A 17,080-nucleotide genomic window follows, 5' to 3' on the forward strand; every position below is an offset into this window, starting at 1 on the left:
CCATGTCATAAAACTTATATTCAAATCTGTGAGTCTGACTGCAGAGTTTCCGCTCTAAACCACAATGCTATGCCAGATAAAAAAATTTCTTAGGAAGAAAAAAAGCAATCAATCATAAGTTGAAAATTTCAAGTTAATAAATTGGGAGCCTAGGATGAAAATTATATTCTATTAAATACACAGTCCATATTTCCATTCTGTTATCACCCAAACACTCATTTGACAAAGGGAGCATACCTGACAGAAGAATTGCTGCTGGGTTCCTGCTCCAGGTGTGTTACTGAAGGTGCTGGTAGATTTGGAAGAAGAAACTGGAAGACGATGAGACACACTGACCGGTACTGGAGTCCTGTTTGGCTGGGTCAGCTGGTCTCCCGTAAAGTTTGATCCTGATGCCCCCGACTGAACTGCAGACCCCAGACTAGGATGGGCAGTGCTGGTTGAGCTGACGACAGGGAAACGACTAGGTCCTGCCATGCTCGTCACTGAGGGCATGGTGGTGAAGCCAGGTCTTCCTTGGGAGACGCTGCTCTGCCCAGGTGACAGGTGTAACACAGTTGGTGATGCCTGCTGCAAGGGCATCTGCCCACCAACTATCTGAGGAGAGGCATGATTGACTATCACTGGACTTCCAGAGGTGGCAAACGTCTGCCCAGACACCAACTGGACGGCGGTATTCTGGTTATTAAGCATCTGTCCAGAATATGGTTGGTTGGTCCTGAGCATGTTAGAAGAGTTTCTGTTCAACATGACATGCTCTGAGGCCACTTGGCCAGAAATGAGCTGAGAAGGTTGAGTCTGAAGAAGTTGCCCATTTATGGTCTGGACGTGGTGTACCGAGTTGGAACTGACAGAAAGGCTTGTAGGTATGAGGAACTGACTTTGGGGTGTGTGAGGCTGGCCCATGGGAGAATGAATAACGATACTACCCCCCGCGCTGCTCACTGCCTGTGAGGTGACTGGTTTCCTTGTGTTCTGTTGGTTTACAATGTTCACGGACATGTGCGGACCAACTACTGAGCCCTGGGGTGAGCTTGCCGAAGCAAAAGAGATCCCTTGTTGAACATGGTGCTGCTGTATTCCCAAATTGTTCACATTGTACGTATTTTGCTGACCCATCTGGATAGGCTTTGGCTGGATATTAATTGGGACTTTATTTGCATTTGGTGCAAGACCCCTTTGTATGATGATGTTATGCACAGGTAAAGATGTTTGAAAATTTGTGCTATTAAATGGAACGGTAACAGGCTGTGCTGCTGGACTGGAACTGGAGTTCCCAAACAAGGAGTTGCCATTAGGAGTCTGTCTATGAACCAGAAGCCCTCCACTCACATTGGATGGAGCTTGCTGCCCGCTGCCCTTCAATATGATTTGAGATCCATCTAGGTTATTAATCGTCATCATGGAAGGTTGATTACCAAATGACCCAATTAGTTGTATTTGCCCAGAACCACTAATCTGACTGCTATTAGACAAATGCTGGCTGGGAACACTGATCCCCACATGTTGCATAAAACCATGTTGTACACCCACTGTATTGCTTGCAAACGATGCTCCAACAGGCACGTGAGTCACCCCTATAGGCTGCAGCGTCTGACCTGAGTAATTAGAAACATTAGAAGCCTGAGTAAAGGATGCTGATGAAGAAGGATGAAGCTGAGCTTGTGCAAACTGTTGGCTTGAACCTATGCTGGCATCCAAATATGCCTCTTCTGCCAATGTCTGTTCAGTGATATTGGCCTCCTGCAAGGATTTCTGAAGAATGTCGAAAGGTTGGTCCTCACTGAGATCAGGAAGAGGAGAAGACTCAAGTTCATCTTCAAGAAACTGAAGGCTACTTGAAAGTGGCAGTCCATCACTGGGTCCTTCTCCAAGCTGGTTACTTACAGCTTTGAGGGATGACTTAGGGTCAGCATTCTAAAAAAATAAGCAGTATGTTACATGGCATATCAAACCTCTGAAAGAGATTCTTAAAAAAAATTAATCTCACTGATGAAGATGAAGAAGCCATAACAGGCTGCTTTTCAGGCATAACGACCCAAAACGCTCCCCTTATTCTGCTATTTTATTTCCTCAGTAATGATGTTTAACATTATTTTTCTAAGTATAAGCATTCAGTGCTCTGGTAAATTATTTTCCGGAAAAATAGATAAATAACAGGAACATACTGATAACTACCTGGAGTTTAGCTTCGTTATTTGAGGTACTGGCACAGACTTTATTTTTCAGGATTGCTCCCAGTCCAAGGCTTGAGTGGGACCCAGCCCAGGTACATGCGTACACAGGAGACGGCCATGTCCAGTCCCTTGTTGCACAGGAGTCTAAGTGAGTTTGGGGAGTTCTGGGTGTTTTTTTACTAGACACCCAGAAGGTATCCCAGATTCAGCCCTGTCTTTCAAGGTTTCCTCTGACTCCCCTACTTCTAACTCCACCACTCCAGGCAAGACCAGTCCAGATAAAAACAAACTTCCAGGGCCGGCCCAGTGGCACAGCAGTTAAGTGCACACGTTCCACTTTGGCGGCCCGGGGTTTGCTAGTTCGGATCCTGGGTGTGGGCATGGCACGGCTTGGCAAGCCATGCTGTGGCAGGCGTCCCACATATAAAGTAGAGGAAGATGGGCACGGATGTTAGCTCAGGGCCAGCCTTCTTCAGCAAAAAGAGGAGGATTGGCAGCAGATGTTAGCTCATGGCTAATCTTCCTCAAAGAAAAACAACTTCCCACATAAAATGAGTGAATAGTCTTTTGATTTCTTAGAAGTAATCAGCTTACTATGATGCTTTAAAAACTACTTCGTGTCCTATTCAAAAGTAAAAGCCCATCAACTTATTTATCAAGTACCTACTTGTGTGTTAGTTTCTGTCCTTAAGGAGTCCTTAAGGAATAGGCATTCCAACTAGAGACAACAACACAGGCGTATGAAGAGAACTGAACACGGTCACTGATAAATAAGATACACTCCACTGGCCAGCAGTTTTTCATGGGACATGTCAAAATTATAAAAGAAAAGATATGGAATCAATAGCTATTTAAAATAAGGTGAAAACAATGTGAATGTACCTAATACTGTTGAACGGTACATTTAAAATGGTTAAATGGTAAATTTTATGTCATATGTATTTCAACACAAAAACATTTTTTAAAGGTGAAGCAAAAATTTAAAAATAGATCACTCAAGAAGGTGCTCCAACTTGCAAAGCTGTAGAGATTCTCAGCCCTGGGCTGATAAGGTGTTGGGGAGTAGATGATGGGGAGGACTAGGCGGAAAAGCCAAGACTAGTTCATTTGACACTCAATCAATCAATAGTTGAAATGGGATAAATGTGGTGGGACTTGAAGAGTCATTTGAAAGGAGATAGGGAAAGCAACTGAACGCAAGGAGGATATTTTTTTGCAGAGAAATATCAAGGCAACGACAGATATCTCCTGAGTAGTGAAACATAGTTTAATGTTTTTACAATGCACAAATTAACAGACCATAGGTTTAAACACCCATATTTTTCAGAGCTTTTAAAGTATTTCTACTATGACTGACAAGATGCAATAGAAGTTCCCAATAAATACATATTGAATGAAGTAGTCTAAAAAGTTAGAATTAATACTCATGTGGAAGGGGGAGAGTTGGTAAATAAAAATCACTAATGTTGAGGGGCAGGCTAAAATCTACTTTACGGGCTAAATGGCATCATATGTAGTTATTACTCGTTTAGAATGAATTTCAGAGATGCTACTAATTTACAAGCCTTACAGGAAATCAGTGTTGTGACTTTAAAGCCAGCCCCAGCATGTGGAAGCCTCTTGCATGAGCTCAAATACTTGAAAGAAGTATGCATTCCCAAGGACTTCCTGAACACTATTCCATTTTATAGATGAAGACAATAAACACCCTGATGATGACGGTGAGTTAACATTTATTGAGGGCTGCACCACGTGATTTCTGTGGACTAGTCAATTAACCTTAAGCACCCTATGAGGTAGTCCTACTATTCTCCTGGTTTCAGAAATAAGGAAGTTGAACCTTACAGAGATGTAGTGGTACATCCAAAGCTACACAGCTAGTAAGTGGCCGAGTGAGGATTCAAACTTGGGCAGTCTGACTCTGGACTACCATCCACGGTAGAATGAAGCAGTAGAAAAGATGAGAAGAACACAGGGATAAACACAGTCCCCTGGATAAAGCCTCCAGGCAGGACTCTCCTATCCCCCAGGTCAGCTCTCTTCTCGAGATGCTCCTACAGCTTAAAGATACGGGCTCCAGAACGTGGTGGCCTGGGTTAGAATTCCAGCTCTGCAACACCCAGCTGTGTAATTTGGGGCAAACACTAACCTCTCTGTGCTTTACTTTCTTCATCTATAAAGTACAGATAATAACAGAACCTACTTGACAGAGTTATTGTGAGGATTAATAAGGTTAATTATGTTAAACCCTTAGTGCTAAGAACATATTAAATATGTTCAATAACTTTTTTAACATATTAAATATGTTAAATAACTTTCAGTTTTCTTTTTTCTCGTTTAAGATGAAAACGCTTAGCAAGTAACTACAATTAAGAATAATTTTTTTAAAGCTATGTAACAAGATTCGAAACATTTTAATATGACTTTCCTGGGTTACAACATTACTGAGAGATTTTAGAAAGAAAGTTGAAAGCTTAGGAAAATGGCAAAGTAAATCTCATACAGCTTGTCTTAATTGACTAAGTTGAAAGTGGAAAATGTCAAGATAATTCAATAGACTTTCCTTCTATGTGAATTACAAAAGACGAGGTGACGACTCTCATCATGATATGAAGGCAGCTAAAGCCTCCACTCACAAAGCACCGATGAGACACAAACACTTGCTCACACACCCAGTTTCCAATACTCACACTGGAGTTGGCGAAAATTGAATTTGAGTTGGCTGCAGAGTATCCTGCATTAGTCAAGTCATCATTGCTCTGCAAAGGGACAAATTCAATAAAGTGATCACTTCAACTGTAAAGAAGAAACAAAATTTATACCTGTGATGTTCTAAGTATTACTTACAGATTTATTACTAGGTCCATGTAGAAAATAGTTCAATGCTTGTGGGTCTCTAGAAGACGACAAAAAAGGGAAAACAACAAATAAATACATTACCCACTTTATGATTCATTTTTACTAGGGTAAAAAGAAAACGACATAGCCTGAGTAAAATTCTCTCTCTTTTTTAAAACAATTTTATTAGTAGTTTTTGTTTTAATACTTATGCATTTATTGGACATTGTTCCATTTCCTAATATCATTTCTGGCTCCTGGGATTTTTTAGAAAATACATTTAATGAAGGATGAATAAAGTTACCTAAATTAAATTACCTAAAGATGACCCCATATCCAAGTCTCTTTACTCGTCTCTTTATTTGTTAATCCATACAATAGCTATGATAATTAATTTTTATTTTAAAAACTCACACAGTTTTAATAAGCTTATGAGGTTGTTTTAGTACAGCAAACCCACACATTTGATTTTCCCTGATTTTGGACCGAGCATCTTACCCGATAAGATCAAGGAGACACGAGTCATCATCATCATCCATGACAACTATAAAGAAAAGGAGGAAGAAAGCACCATTTCAGCAAAGCAGATTAAGGCCAGTAGCATCAATGTGACATAAAAATATACTATATACTTTCCTAGATAAATAACTGTGTAATTTATGTGAGTTTTTCCTCTAATTGCTTATTTTAATGGGAGTTAAAAATTTTTGTGGTCACAAGAGATTAAATATTCAATTTAAATTGTTTTTATTAAACACAAATCCTTAACTCACAAATCAAAAGGAATCTAGACAATCAAAGATAGCTGGCAGCAGCCCCTCACACGCAGAGTCCCCAAAGGGACTGTAAACCACGGACAGAACTTCCTCAAAATGTATCATGAACAAGGAGAGAAATAATATTTTTGTTTTAGAAAAAATCTCATGGGTACACAGGTCTTTGAATTTTGTGACTGAATGTTTCCAAACATGGTGAGCAATCTGGATTTCTTGCCATACTTTGGCCAACTTTATTCTCCCTACTTTTTGAGACAGAAGAGGACCCATAGCGCCAGGCCGTGCTGCTCCAGGCTTTGCCCCAAACGTCCCCAGGTCCTCCTTCGGCAGCAGCACTGCCAACTGCTCAGTTCCAAACAATCTATATCCCAACACTAGAATTTTTAAAGCAGAAAATCTCAACCAAAAATTCACCCCAGCTCCAAGCCCAAAGCTCCCTCTCTCCCCAGCCATCGACAGCATCAAGCTTAGCCAGCGAGATTACTGTGCTCTGGCTGTAACAATAACAACTGTACAGATTCCAAGAGCAGTTCTCTCCCGTTCTCCCCCTCCCCCGAGATCCGGTAAACTTACACTAGTGATCCGACACCTGGCAACACTGCTTCGCACCCATTTTGAGCCATGCGTGGAATAATTTACATCACGGAATGCCAGGGCCAAGAGTTCTGGAGCAGTTGGAAAGGGCAGTTGTGAACAGCAGTTGGACGGAAGAATGAAATCCTGAAGAGATGCCCAGAAGAGGGACACGCCCGAAGGAGGCAGAAGGGATCATTTCTACTAAATGTTTTTTCTTGGTTAAAACTGCCATCTCCTCTCCAGTTCCCCCAAACTTCCCATCCTATCAGTCACGAGGCCAAACAAATATAAAATCGACTCCTGCCACATGGAAAGAAACTTGCTTTCCTCAGGAAGGGTCTGGAAGGGGTAAGTATCCCCCGATGTGGGACCTTCCAGTTGGCGGGCGAGTTGGTTCAGTTGCAGAATGATCTGGTGATTACAATCCATTTGAGTGGAACTTTAGTGAGAGGAGAGATGACGGATGAGTCAGGAGGAAGGAAGAGTGGGAAAAGCGTTTCAAACGGTAAAGTCCATGGCTAAAACTGTGAGAGCGGCAGCTGGCTGAGTGAAGTCTGCTTTTAGGACCAGATGTGGAGTTACTCAGGGTGTGCTAGCATGGCTGTACTAACAGAACATGGCTTTTGAGGCGTGAAAATGGTACAGGAAGGAAAAACAGGGAAACTATGATTAAACAGACGTACAGAAGTCTGTGTGAAGGGCTTCTTGAAACCCTGATGTTTAAGATGGTAGAACCTCATTAGCTATAGCTCAGTGTTGTGCCACAGGCTTGTCGCCCAGATATCACAATCACGTGGAATTAATTAAGCAATTACAACATATAATTAAGCCTATAAAATGGATATTATTTCTTTACTTCAACATGACCATTTAAATAGAGTTCCACCATATCCTTTGTAAATTTATTTTTTAAAGTGTCTAACAGACTCTAGAACTAACAAAAATGTAACTGAGAAACAGCCTACACCAAAAAGTAAAAAACCAAAAAACGAAAACATTTCACAACTATCCCAGCTCCCCTCACTGCTTTCACCTGTACCTGGCTCCTCCAGGGGATGAGATGGCCAAGGGTTAACCAACAGACAGAGAAAGCAAGTCGGCACCAGTCACTCCACCGAGGTGTCACTGCCACTGGGACTTTCAAGCACAGAGAACATCTGCTACCCCAAAGTTCAAAGTGACAAGCTAGTCCGTGAGTAGCCCAAATAAAAGAACGATTTTATGATACTGGATGAAATTAAAAGCCATTGTGTATCCTCCCCTACCAAACCACACGGGCTGCTGAAACCCTTGACTTGACAGCACGCTCCTTGGGGATATCCGCCCTAGTCAGTGACGTCAGTCCTACCAGAAAGGCCTCCTCTTCTAGCCCCCCTTGGTTAGAACTCTGAAAGGCTTTATAGTCAGGGGTACCCTGAGAATTCTACTTTTTAAAGGGCCACACTCTTTTCTGACTATAAGCAGTTTTCCCAGCTCTACATAGTGCCAAATACAGTCATAATACAGCCTAATCCAGTAGTTTCTTAACCCTGGAGGACAGATGTTCTACCAAAGCAAAGTTGTAGAAATGGACTATGATTCTAAAGTGGGAAGAAACTTGAGGATCAGAAACTAATGACTCAAAAGCAAAGAGCTTAGTTTTCTTTGGAAAGGTTTTCCCTTTACCTCCGGACTCTTGTTGAGGCTGTTTTCTCATTAAACTAACAACCTTGGAATCAATACATGGGCCTCTAGACACAGGTGAGCATTGTAAAGCCTTGTAAAAATATATAAAGAGCCCCTATACATAAGAAAAAAAATAAGCTACCCTGCGGAAAATCAAATGGTGTGAATAATCAGTTCATAAAAAAAGGAAAAACATGTAGCCGCTAAACACATAAAAATAATCAACCTCACTTAGAATAAGAGAAATATAATTTAAAGTTACAATGAGATACTATTACTTCTCAGATTGCCAAGATAAAATTTTGGTTAAGGACTATGCCAGTCACCGACTTTTATCCCTTGGTAATGAGAGTATGAACTCATATAACCTCTAGAGAGGGAAATTTAGCAATTACCTTTCAAAATTTCAAGTCCACAAATCATTTCATGTAGCGGATATTTCCACGTATTTGTCCTGCAGATATTCTTGCATGAGCGAAATGATACATGTATGAGAATATCCAGAGCAGCATCACTGGTTTTAGCAAAGACTGTAAACACCTAGATGCCATGGGTGTCAGGTTTCTTTCTGGGGTGATGAAAATGTTCTGGAATTAAACCACTGAAGTGTACACTTTCAAAGGGTGAATTTTATGGTATGTAAATTATACCTCAACTTAAAATATTTTTTTAAAACCCTAGATGTCCATAGTGAGAGACTTACTAAATCAATTATGGTTCATTCACATAGTGGAATACCACATGGTCATTAAAAATAATACAGAAGCTTTAAACAAACTGACTTGGAAAGACACATGGTCAAAGGAAGAAAGAAAAAGAAAGGTGCAGAACAGTGTGTACATTACACTCCCAAATGCGGAGGGGTGGAGAATATATATCTTGGTAAATGTTCAGACCCCCAAATGAAGCACACATAACCAGTAACACTAGCTGCTTCTGGGAGGGAAAGCAGGTGGCTGAGAAGAGAGGAAGGTATTCTCTTTACTTTATGTCATTTTGTACCTTTTGAATGTTGTGCCACAGGCATGTAAGGCCTATTTTTTTAAAAAACGCAACTAATAAAACAAAGAGGGAAGAGGGAAGAGCTCTGAAACACAAGAACCTCAGTCAGGCTCACTCTAGGTAAGCATACCAGATATCAAATACTCAGAAATTTTTTTCTTTTTTGAGGAAGATTAGCTTTGAGCTAACATCCACCACCAATCCTCCACTTTTTGCTGAGGCAGCTTGGCCCTGAGCTAACATCTGTGCCCATCTTCCTCTACTTTATGTGTAGGACGCTCGCCAAAAGCATGGCTTGATAACTGGTGTGTAGGTCCACACCCAGGATGCAAACCAGTGAACCCTGGGCAGCTGAAGCTGAGCACGCAAACTTAACCACTATGCCACTGGGCCAGCTCCTCAAATACTCAGAAAATTTTAAAACAGCCTAGTGGCCTCAAGAATAATCTACATCAGCTATCTTAAAAGAAATATCTTAAAGACACTTTGATTTTCAATAAGATCACATGAAAAGTTGGAAGACTTGCAAGGTAGAGATATGAAAGAAGATGATAGGCTATTTAATTGTTTTTTCACACTGGGGGAGAAAATTTAAGCTCTCATATCAAGAAATGCATTGGTTTCAAGAACAGATATTTTAGGAAAGCTGGCTAAGCAAATCAATTTTACCTATTTAAGATATTCTACGCTAGCGGCAGTAGAAGAAAACTTTTAAAGTCATAACACAGGATTTCAAATGCTTGATAAATTGAAATTTGGCATGTGATTACTATAACAAACGTTTTTGTTCTCTGTTTTCTTTCTTCTTCCAGAAACACAACCTAGGGAAAATGGTGACTAATAAGCCAAAACTTTAGAAGACCACCAAGAGTCAATATAATAGGCTCTCTAACCAACATATGAAAAATTACTGACATTTGCTTTATTTGTATTAATTTGGTATAGGGTCAGTACATGCCATAATTTCTCATTTACAAATTTACCTCCAAAATGTGAAGTGAGCAGAGGAATCGTTGAGAAGCTGAAGGTATAATGAGCTGTAGTCACTTCTATTTTTACCCACATCATTTACCATTCCCAGGGCTGTTCATTCCTTTGAGTAAATCCAGATTTCCATCTGGTATCATTTTCCTTCTCCTGAAGGATTTCCTTTAATATTTTTGTGGTGCAGATCTGCTGGTGATGAATTCTTTCTGCTTTTGTATGTCTTTAAAAAGTGTTTATTTTGACTTCACTTTTGAAATGCATTTTCACCAGGCATATAGTTCTAGACTGAATTTTTCTTTTCTTTCAGTTCTTTAAAGACAGTGCTACACTGTTCCTTGCTTGCATTATTTCCAAAGAGAGTAGGCTGTTGTTCTTATTTTTGTCCTTTTGTATATAACAGGTCTTTTTTTTCCCCTCTAGATGCTTTAGAGATCTTTCTTTTTATCACTGGTTTTAAGCAAGTTGACTATGATATGCCTTGGCATAGTTTTATTCATGCTTCTTGTGCTTGGGGTTCATTAAAATTCCAGAATCTGTAGGCTTATAGTTTCCCTCCAATTTAGAAAAGTTTCAGCCATTACTTCTTCATATATTTTGTGCTCCTACTCCTCCTTTGGGGACCACAATTACATGTACACAATAAGGCTGCTTGAAGTTGTCCCAGAGTTCAGTGATGCTCTATATATCTTTTAGTCTGCTCTCGCTTTCATTTAGGATAGTTTCTATTGCTATGTCTTCAAGCACACTAATCTTTTCTTCTGCAGTGTCTTAAATACTGTTAATCCCATCCAATATATTTTTATTTTCAAATATCTCTAGAAGTTGGATCTTTCTTAAATCTTCCATATTCTTCTTTAATATGTTCAATCTTTTCTCTGCCTTCTTGAACTTATGCAAAATAGTTATCACTTTTTAATATCCTTCTCTACTAATTCTACCGTTTGTATCATTTCTGGGTCTGTTTTTACTGATTGACTTTTTTCCTCCTCATCATGGGTGGTAGTTTTCTGCTTCTTTGCATGCCTGGTAATCTTTAATTGGATGCCAGACATCATTAATTTTACATTATTGAGTACTGGATATTTTTGTGTCTTTACAGATATTTTTGAGCTTTGTCTAGGACATAAGTAAGTTACTTGTGAACAGTTTGCTTCTCTTGAGGCTTGCTTTTAAGCTTTGTTAATAGCCTAGGGCTACTTTTGCCCTATGCTGAGGCAATACCCTTTTGAGTACTTCACTTGATGTCCTATGAATTATAAAGATTTTTGCACTCTTGCAAGTGGGAACACAAACTATTCTCTGCCCTGTGTTAGATCCAAGCATTGTTTCCTCTAATTCTTTCAAGTGGTTCTTTCCCAGGCCTCAGGTAGTTTCTCCACAGGCATGTACTGATCAATTATCAGCTGAAGACTCAAGGGAGATACTCTGCACATCTCCAGAGTTTTCTCTCTGTGCAGCTCTCTCCTTTCCGGTAGTCTGTCCTGTGAGCTTCAGCCACTTTCACCTCCCAGCTACATCAGCTCAACTCAGGAAGACGGGCAGACTCCAAGTGGGTTCCCCTTCCCTGTGCTGTGGCCTGGAAACTTTCTCCACAGTAAGCTGGGGTAATTATAGGGCTCACCTCATTTGATTTCCGTTTCTCAGGAGTCACTGTCTTTATGCTGCCTGATATCCAGTATGTAAAAACCATTTTTTAAAATATATTTTATCTGATTTTTAACTTTTTATGTAGGAAGGTAAACCCAGACACTGTTACTCTATCTTGGCCGTATAGCCATTTTTAAGGTTTTGAAAAAATCACTTTAGGAGGTAAGAACAGTTTATATGAGTTCATTAGCATGAATTATAGGATCAGAAGATCCCCAAAGAGGGAGAAAAGGAGAAAGGGAGGGAGGATAGTAAATTGTCTGCACAGTTTGCAATGCCTCCTGTTGTTTTCTACCCTGAAGAATAGTTTAGGGAATGGGAAAAGCTGCTTCTTTAATTCCTATCTTTAATAAAGTTGTTCAGTGAGTAAAAAGAATATTCATTATTCATTTTACAAACATTTAGCACCTACTATATGCCAGGTACTGTGTTAAGGCCTGGGAATATCAAATGACATAGCATGAGTATGACAAAATGTAATAACAAATGTAACCATCCTTAACATTTTCGGAGGACTATAAAAGCAAGGCTGGAAAGAGAATTATTGCATTTAAGCAAACAATTTTCCAATGAGTGTCATGATCAAAAAGTTATATCCTAAAATAGTCATTTACCCAGGGCAAGTAACTTAATGTCAATTAGGATATAAAGTATTTTCATCTTATTCCTTTTACTACACTGTAATTGTTATGGGCCGTTAAACTTTGTAATTGCAAAACTGTGTGAAACCCTCTGGCATGTGTCTTGATTTTAAGGAACTCTCTTTCGGAAGTGAGACACGCAACAATTTATTACAATGCAATGTGAGAAGTGCCAGAGTTTTTGGCAGGGGTTCCCAACTTCTTCAGGTGAAGTCACTGGGCTTTTACTGTGAAATGATATGACATCTTGCCAGAAGAAAGCATGACTATATTTTCACAATTATACCCATTTGTGAGAAAAAAAAGAAGCTGTCACACTCAACACTGATTGGCTCTGAGCTTTTCACTTATTATTCAACCAAGAACTTCATTCATTTTGTCACCAGTTAGAGCCTTCTAGCAGCAAGGAAGAGAAGTGGAAAAGACTAAGAAATGTTATTAGGAGGAAAACTTGGGAATTTAAAAATTCCTCAAAGTCAGAAAGGACAACCATTAATGCAGGCAGTATAAGACCTTGGTTCAACTCAGGCAATGCAGAATTTGAAGGCCTTTAAACTGCTTTTTTTTTTTTTTTTTTTTGAGCAAGATTAGCCCTGAGCTAACATCCATGCCTGTCTTCCTCTCCTTTATATGTGGGACACCCACCACAGCATGGCTTGCCAAGCGGTGCCATGTCTGCACCCGGGATCCAAACTGGCAAACACTGGGCTGCCAAAGTGGAATGTGTCACTTAACCACTGCACCACCAGGCCAGCCCCTAAGCTGCTTTAATTCCTACTTGGAATGGGGGGGAGGAGAAATAAACCTAATATATTAAGCAATCCAGCTGGCTCAACAATGTGCTATAACACAGGGGAAAAGTGGGACCAACCTCAGGGGTTCGGGGAAGTCCTGCAAGGCTTCAGAGAGGCTGGGGACCCGTGGGGCAGAATACTGAACTCAGAAGGCGAAGGGCTTGTTTTGGATACTGACATTGACTAACTGCGATTACTGACAGGCTCCAGCCTCTCAGGGCCCATTTTCCCATCCCTCAATGAAGTTAATAGCCACATTAGTAATTTTTAAACTTTATTCCCTGGAGGCCTAGGACTCTCCGAGGTGTGCAGGAGCTGTCTGGGAGACCTAAGAGTTGGTGGTGGAGGCACTGTGACACTCCTGCTTCTCCACGCAACTGAATGGCTTAACTCTTATTCAACTGGGAAACAAAAATTTGAAAAACATTTAACTTATCTGTCAGAACTCAATGGTTTGTTGTCTATTGCGAAGGAATAACCATCCATGGTGGTCAGTCGCAAAATGGAAACACAGGGATCCACAGAAATCAACACATTCACGACTGTTTTAGCAAGCAAGAAAATAGTAGTAAGTATAGGGCTCATAAAACTTCCTTAAGATAAACTCCAAAACAGCGATAATGATCTTAATTTTACCGACTATAGAACCATTAACTATACAGATCAGTGTTTCTCAAACTGGGGTCTGAGGAAATAATCTTGGGTGGTCTGATTTCTCAAGTTTGAGAAACAAACAGATTCTAGAATCGTCCAGGAATACACAAGCTAAAGGCTTGAAGGTTGATAAAAATTCTGCTTAACATGTTTGACAAAGGCCTCTCAGAATCTTCAATGAGAATCTGCTGACGGAAGACCTGTGTACACGTCGTCTGACTGATTAAAGATGGTCCTGGGGCAAACATTCCCAGCCCTCTCTTCTTTATCCTTCTTCAATCTCAACTGCCAATTTTGTGCCAGGTTGGGTGGAAGGGTGCGTCCCAGGTTGAAACAAAGGAGGGCATTAAAAGACACTGCTGGTTCCCTCTGAGGACAGGAATAAGACAAGGGTGCCCACTTTCACCACTCCTATTCAACATAGTACTGGAGGTTTTGGCCAGAGCAATTCAGCAGGAAGAAGAAATAAAAGGAATCCAAATAGGTAATGAAGAAGTAAAACTCTCGCTGTTTGCAGACGACATGATCTTATATGTAGAAAACCCCAAAGAATCCACAGAAAAACTATTAGAAATAATCAACAACTACAGCAAAGTAGCAGGGTATAAAATCAACATACATAAACCAGTAGCATTTCTATACACTAACAATGAACTAACAGAAAAAGAACTCAAGAACTCAATCCCATTCACAATCGCAATGAAAAGAATAAAATACCTTGGGATAAACTTAACCAAGGAAGTGAAGGATCTATACAATGAAAACTACAAGACTTTCTTGAAAGAAATTGACGATGACATAAAGAGATGGAAAGACATTCCATGCACGTGGATTGGAAGAATAAACATAGTTAAAATGTCCATACTACCTAAAGCAATCTACAGATTCAATGCTATCCCAATCAGAATCCCAAGAACATTCTTCACAGAAATTGAACAAAGAATCCTAAAATTCATATGGGGCAACAAAAGACCGCGAATTGCTAAAGCAATCCTGAGTAAGAAAAACAAAGCCAGAGGAATCACAATCCCCGATTTCAAAACATACTACAAAGCTACAGTGATCAAAACAGCATGGTACTGGTACAAAAACAGGTCCACAGATCAATGGAACAGAATAGAAAGCCCAGAGATAAAACCACACATCTATCTTCCACAAAGGAGCAGAGGGCCTACAATGGAGAAAAGAAAGTCTCTTCAACAAATGGTGCTGGGAAAACTGGACAGCCACATGCAAAAGATTGAAAATTGACCATTCTTTTTCACCACACACCAAAATAAACTCAAAATGGATCAAAGACCTAAAGATTAGGCCTGAGACAATAAGTCTTTTGGAAGAGAATATAGGCAGTACACTCTTTGACATCAGTTTCAAAAGAATCTTTTCGGACACTGTAACTCCTCAGTTGAGGGAAACAATAGAAAGAATAAACAAATGGGACTTCATCAGACTAAAGAGCTTCTTCAAGGCAAGGGAAAACAGGATTGAAACAAAAAAACAGCTCACTAATTGGGAAAAAATATTTACAAGCCACTTATCCGACAAAGGGTTAATCTCCATAATATACAAAGAACTCACACGGCTTAACAACAAAAAAACAAACAACCCGATCAAAAAATGGGCAGAGGACATGAACAGACATTTCTCAAAAGAAGATATGAATATGGCCAATAGACACAGGAAAAGATGTTCATCATCGCTAATCATCAGGGAAATGCAAATCAAAACTACACTAAGATATCACCTTACACCCGTCAGACTGGCAAAAACATCCAAAACCAAGAGCAACAAATGTTGGAGAGGTTGTGGAGAAAAAGGAACCCTCATACACTGTTGGTGGGAATGCAAACTGGTACAGCCACTATGGAAAACAGTATGGAGATTTCTCAAAAAGTTAAAAATAGAAATACCCCATGACCCAGCCATCCCATTACTGGGTATCTATCCTAAGAACCTGATATCAGAAATCCCAAGAGTCCCTTGCACCCCTATGTTCATCGCAGCATTATTTACAATAGCCAAGACGTGGAACCAGCCTAAATGCCCAGAAACTGATGATTGGATAAAGAAGGTGTGGTATATATACACAATGGAATACTACTCAGCCATAAAAAAAGATAAAATTGGCCCATTCACAACAACGTGGATGGACCTTGAGGGTATTATGTTAAGCGAAATAAGCCAGTCAGAGAAAGACAAACTCTATATGACTCCACTCATAGGTGGAAATTAGTATATTGATAAGGAGATCTGATCGGTGGTTACCAGGGAAAAGGGGGGGTGGGGGGAGGGCACAAAGGGGGAAGTGGTGTACCCACAACATGACTAACAAAAACGTACAACTGAAATCTCACAAGGTTGTAATCTATCATAACATTAAAAAAAAAAAAAAAAGACACTGCTGGTTGAATGCTAAAAGTCGGCTGAATCTAGATACAGACCTGAGGTAGTTACTAACCTCTGAAAGTCACAAAGCCCTGTAGCATGAGCAGACGCTCTTAACTGCCCACTCTCTCCCACTGCACAGCCAGGAGTGGGATAGAGCTACGGGCAGTAAGTTAAGGCTCAATTAGAGTGGACTGAAAGACTGACTGCAAATTTAAATGTTACCAAGAGACTATCATCTACAAACTAAAAGCATAAGACAATATTACAGTGCTACCCTCAAAAGTAGGAATCTCTTCATACTCATCTTCATATCCCCAGCAAATAGCACATAAACGGGTATAGTAAATATTGAATAAATATCCAGGGTTTAAATATGGGGCAGCTGCATTTTATGCAAAGATTGTGTTCCCAAAGACCTTGCATAATTAAAATCTCACATAATTCTAGCTTAATTCTGACAAAGAAATGTATAATTTCCTGGAGTCCCTCAGCACTGAAATTTTGCAAATTCCTGATAAATTATAAATACATTACATTTTGTTAAAATTTTTTAGATGTAATAATGAAATTGGGGTGATATTTTTAAAAATAACTCATATGTTTTAGAGATCCATACTGAAATAAGTATGAATAAATAATATGACATCTGAGATTTGCTTTAAAATAATACGGACTGGAGTTGGTTTTCAAAAACATGGGATTCTGTCTCTCTGCAGCCCCTGCCAGAAATTCTGATTCCTCAGGAATCTGGGGTTACGACGGGTTTTCTCTCTGACCCCCTGAGGTTGGTCACTCTTTCCCCCCATGTTATAGCACATATCTGGAGAAATTTCAGGCAAATTGGGGAACCTGTCCCCATCTGGAGTCAGATGCGACCTGCAAACAAGGGCCTCTGGTTGGCTCAGACACACAAATTAAGGCTGCTGACTGCAAAC

General features: G+C 40.0%; 1 protein-coding gene across 2 annotated transcripts in view; it reads right to left on the reverse strand.

The window, feature by feature from the left end:
- Positions 1-17,080, reverse strand: part of BICRAL (BICRA like chromatin remodeling complex associated protein) — a 65,962-nt gene that overhangs the window by 22,946 nt on the left and 25,936 nt on the right. Inside the window, exons 1-5 of one of the 2 annotated variants that reach the window (XM_014837381.3) lie at positions 6,365-6,502; positions 5,514-5,559; positions 5,025-5,073; positions 4,868-4,936; positions 238-1,917 (exon numbers count right to left, since the gene is read on the reverse strand). In XM_014837381.3, the coding sequence (XP_014692867.2) occupies positions 238-1,917; positions 4,868-4,936; positions 5,025-5,073; positions 5,514-5,554 (1,839 nt within the window). In that variant the 5' untranslated portion in view covers positions 5,555-5,559; positions 6,365-6,502. Of the gene's footprint in view, positions 1-237; positions 1,918-4,867; positions 4,937-5,024; positions 5,074-5,513; positions 5,560-6,364; positions 6,503-17,080 lie in introns of those variants that run through there. The other variant, XM_044776698.2, reaches the window with a different exon arrangement.

The sequence above is a fragment of the Equus asinus genome, chromosome 8 (assembly GCF_041296235.1).
Source record: "Equus asinus isolate D_3611 breed Donkey chromosome 8, EquAss-T2T_v2, whole genome shotgun sequence".
Classification (NCBI taxonomy): Eukaryota; Metazoa; Chordata; class Mammalia; order Perissodactyla; family Equidae; genus Equus; species Equus asinus.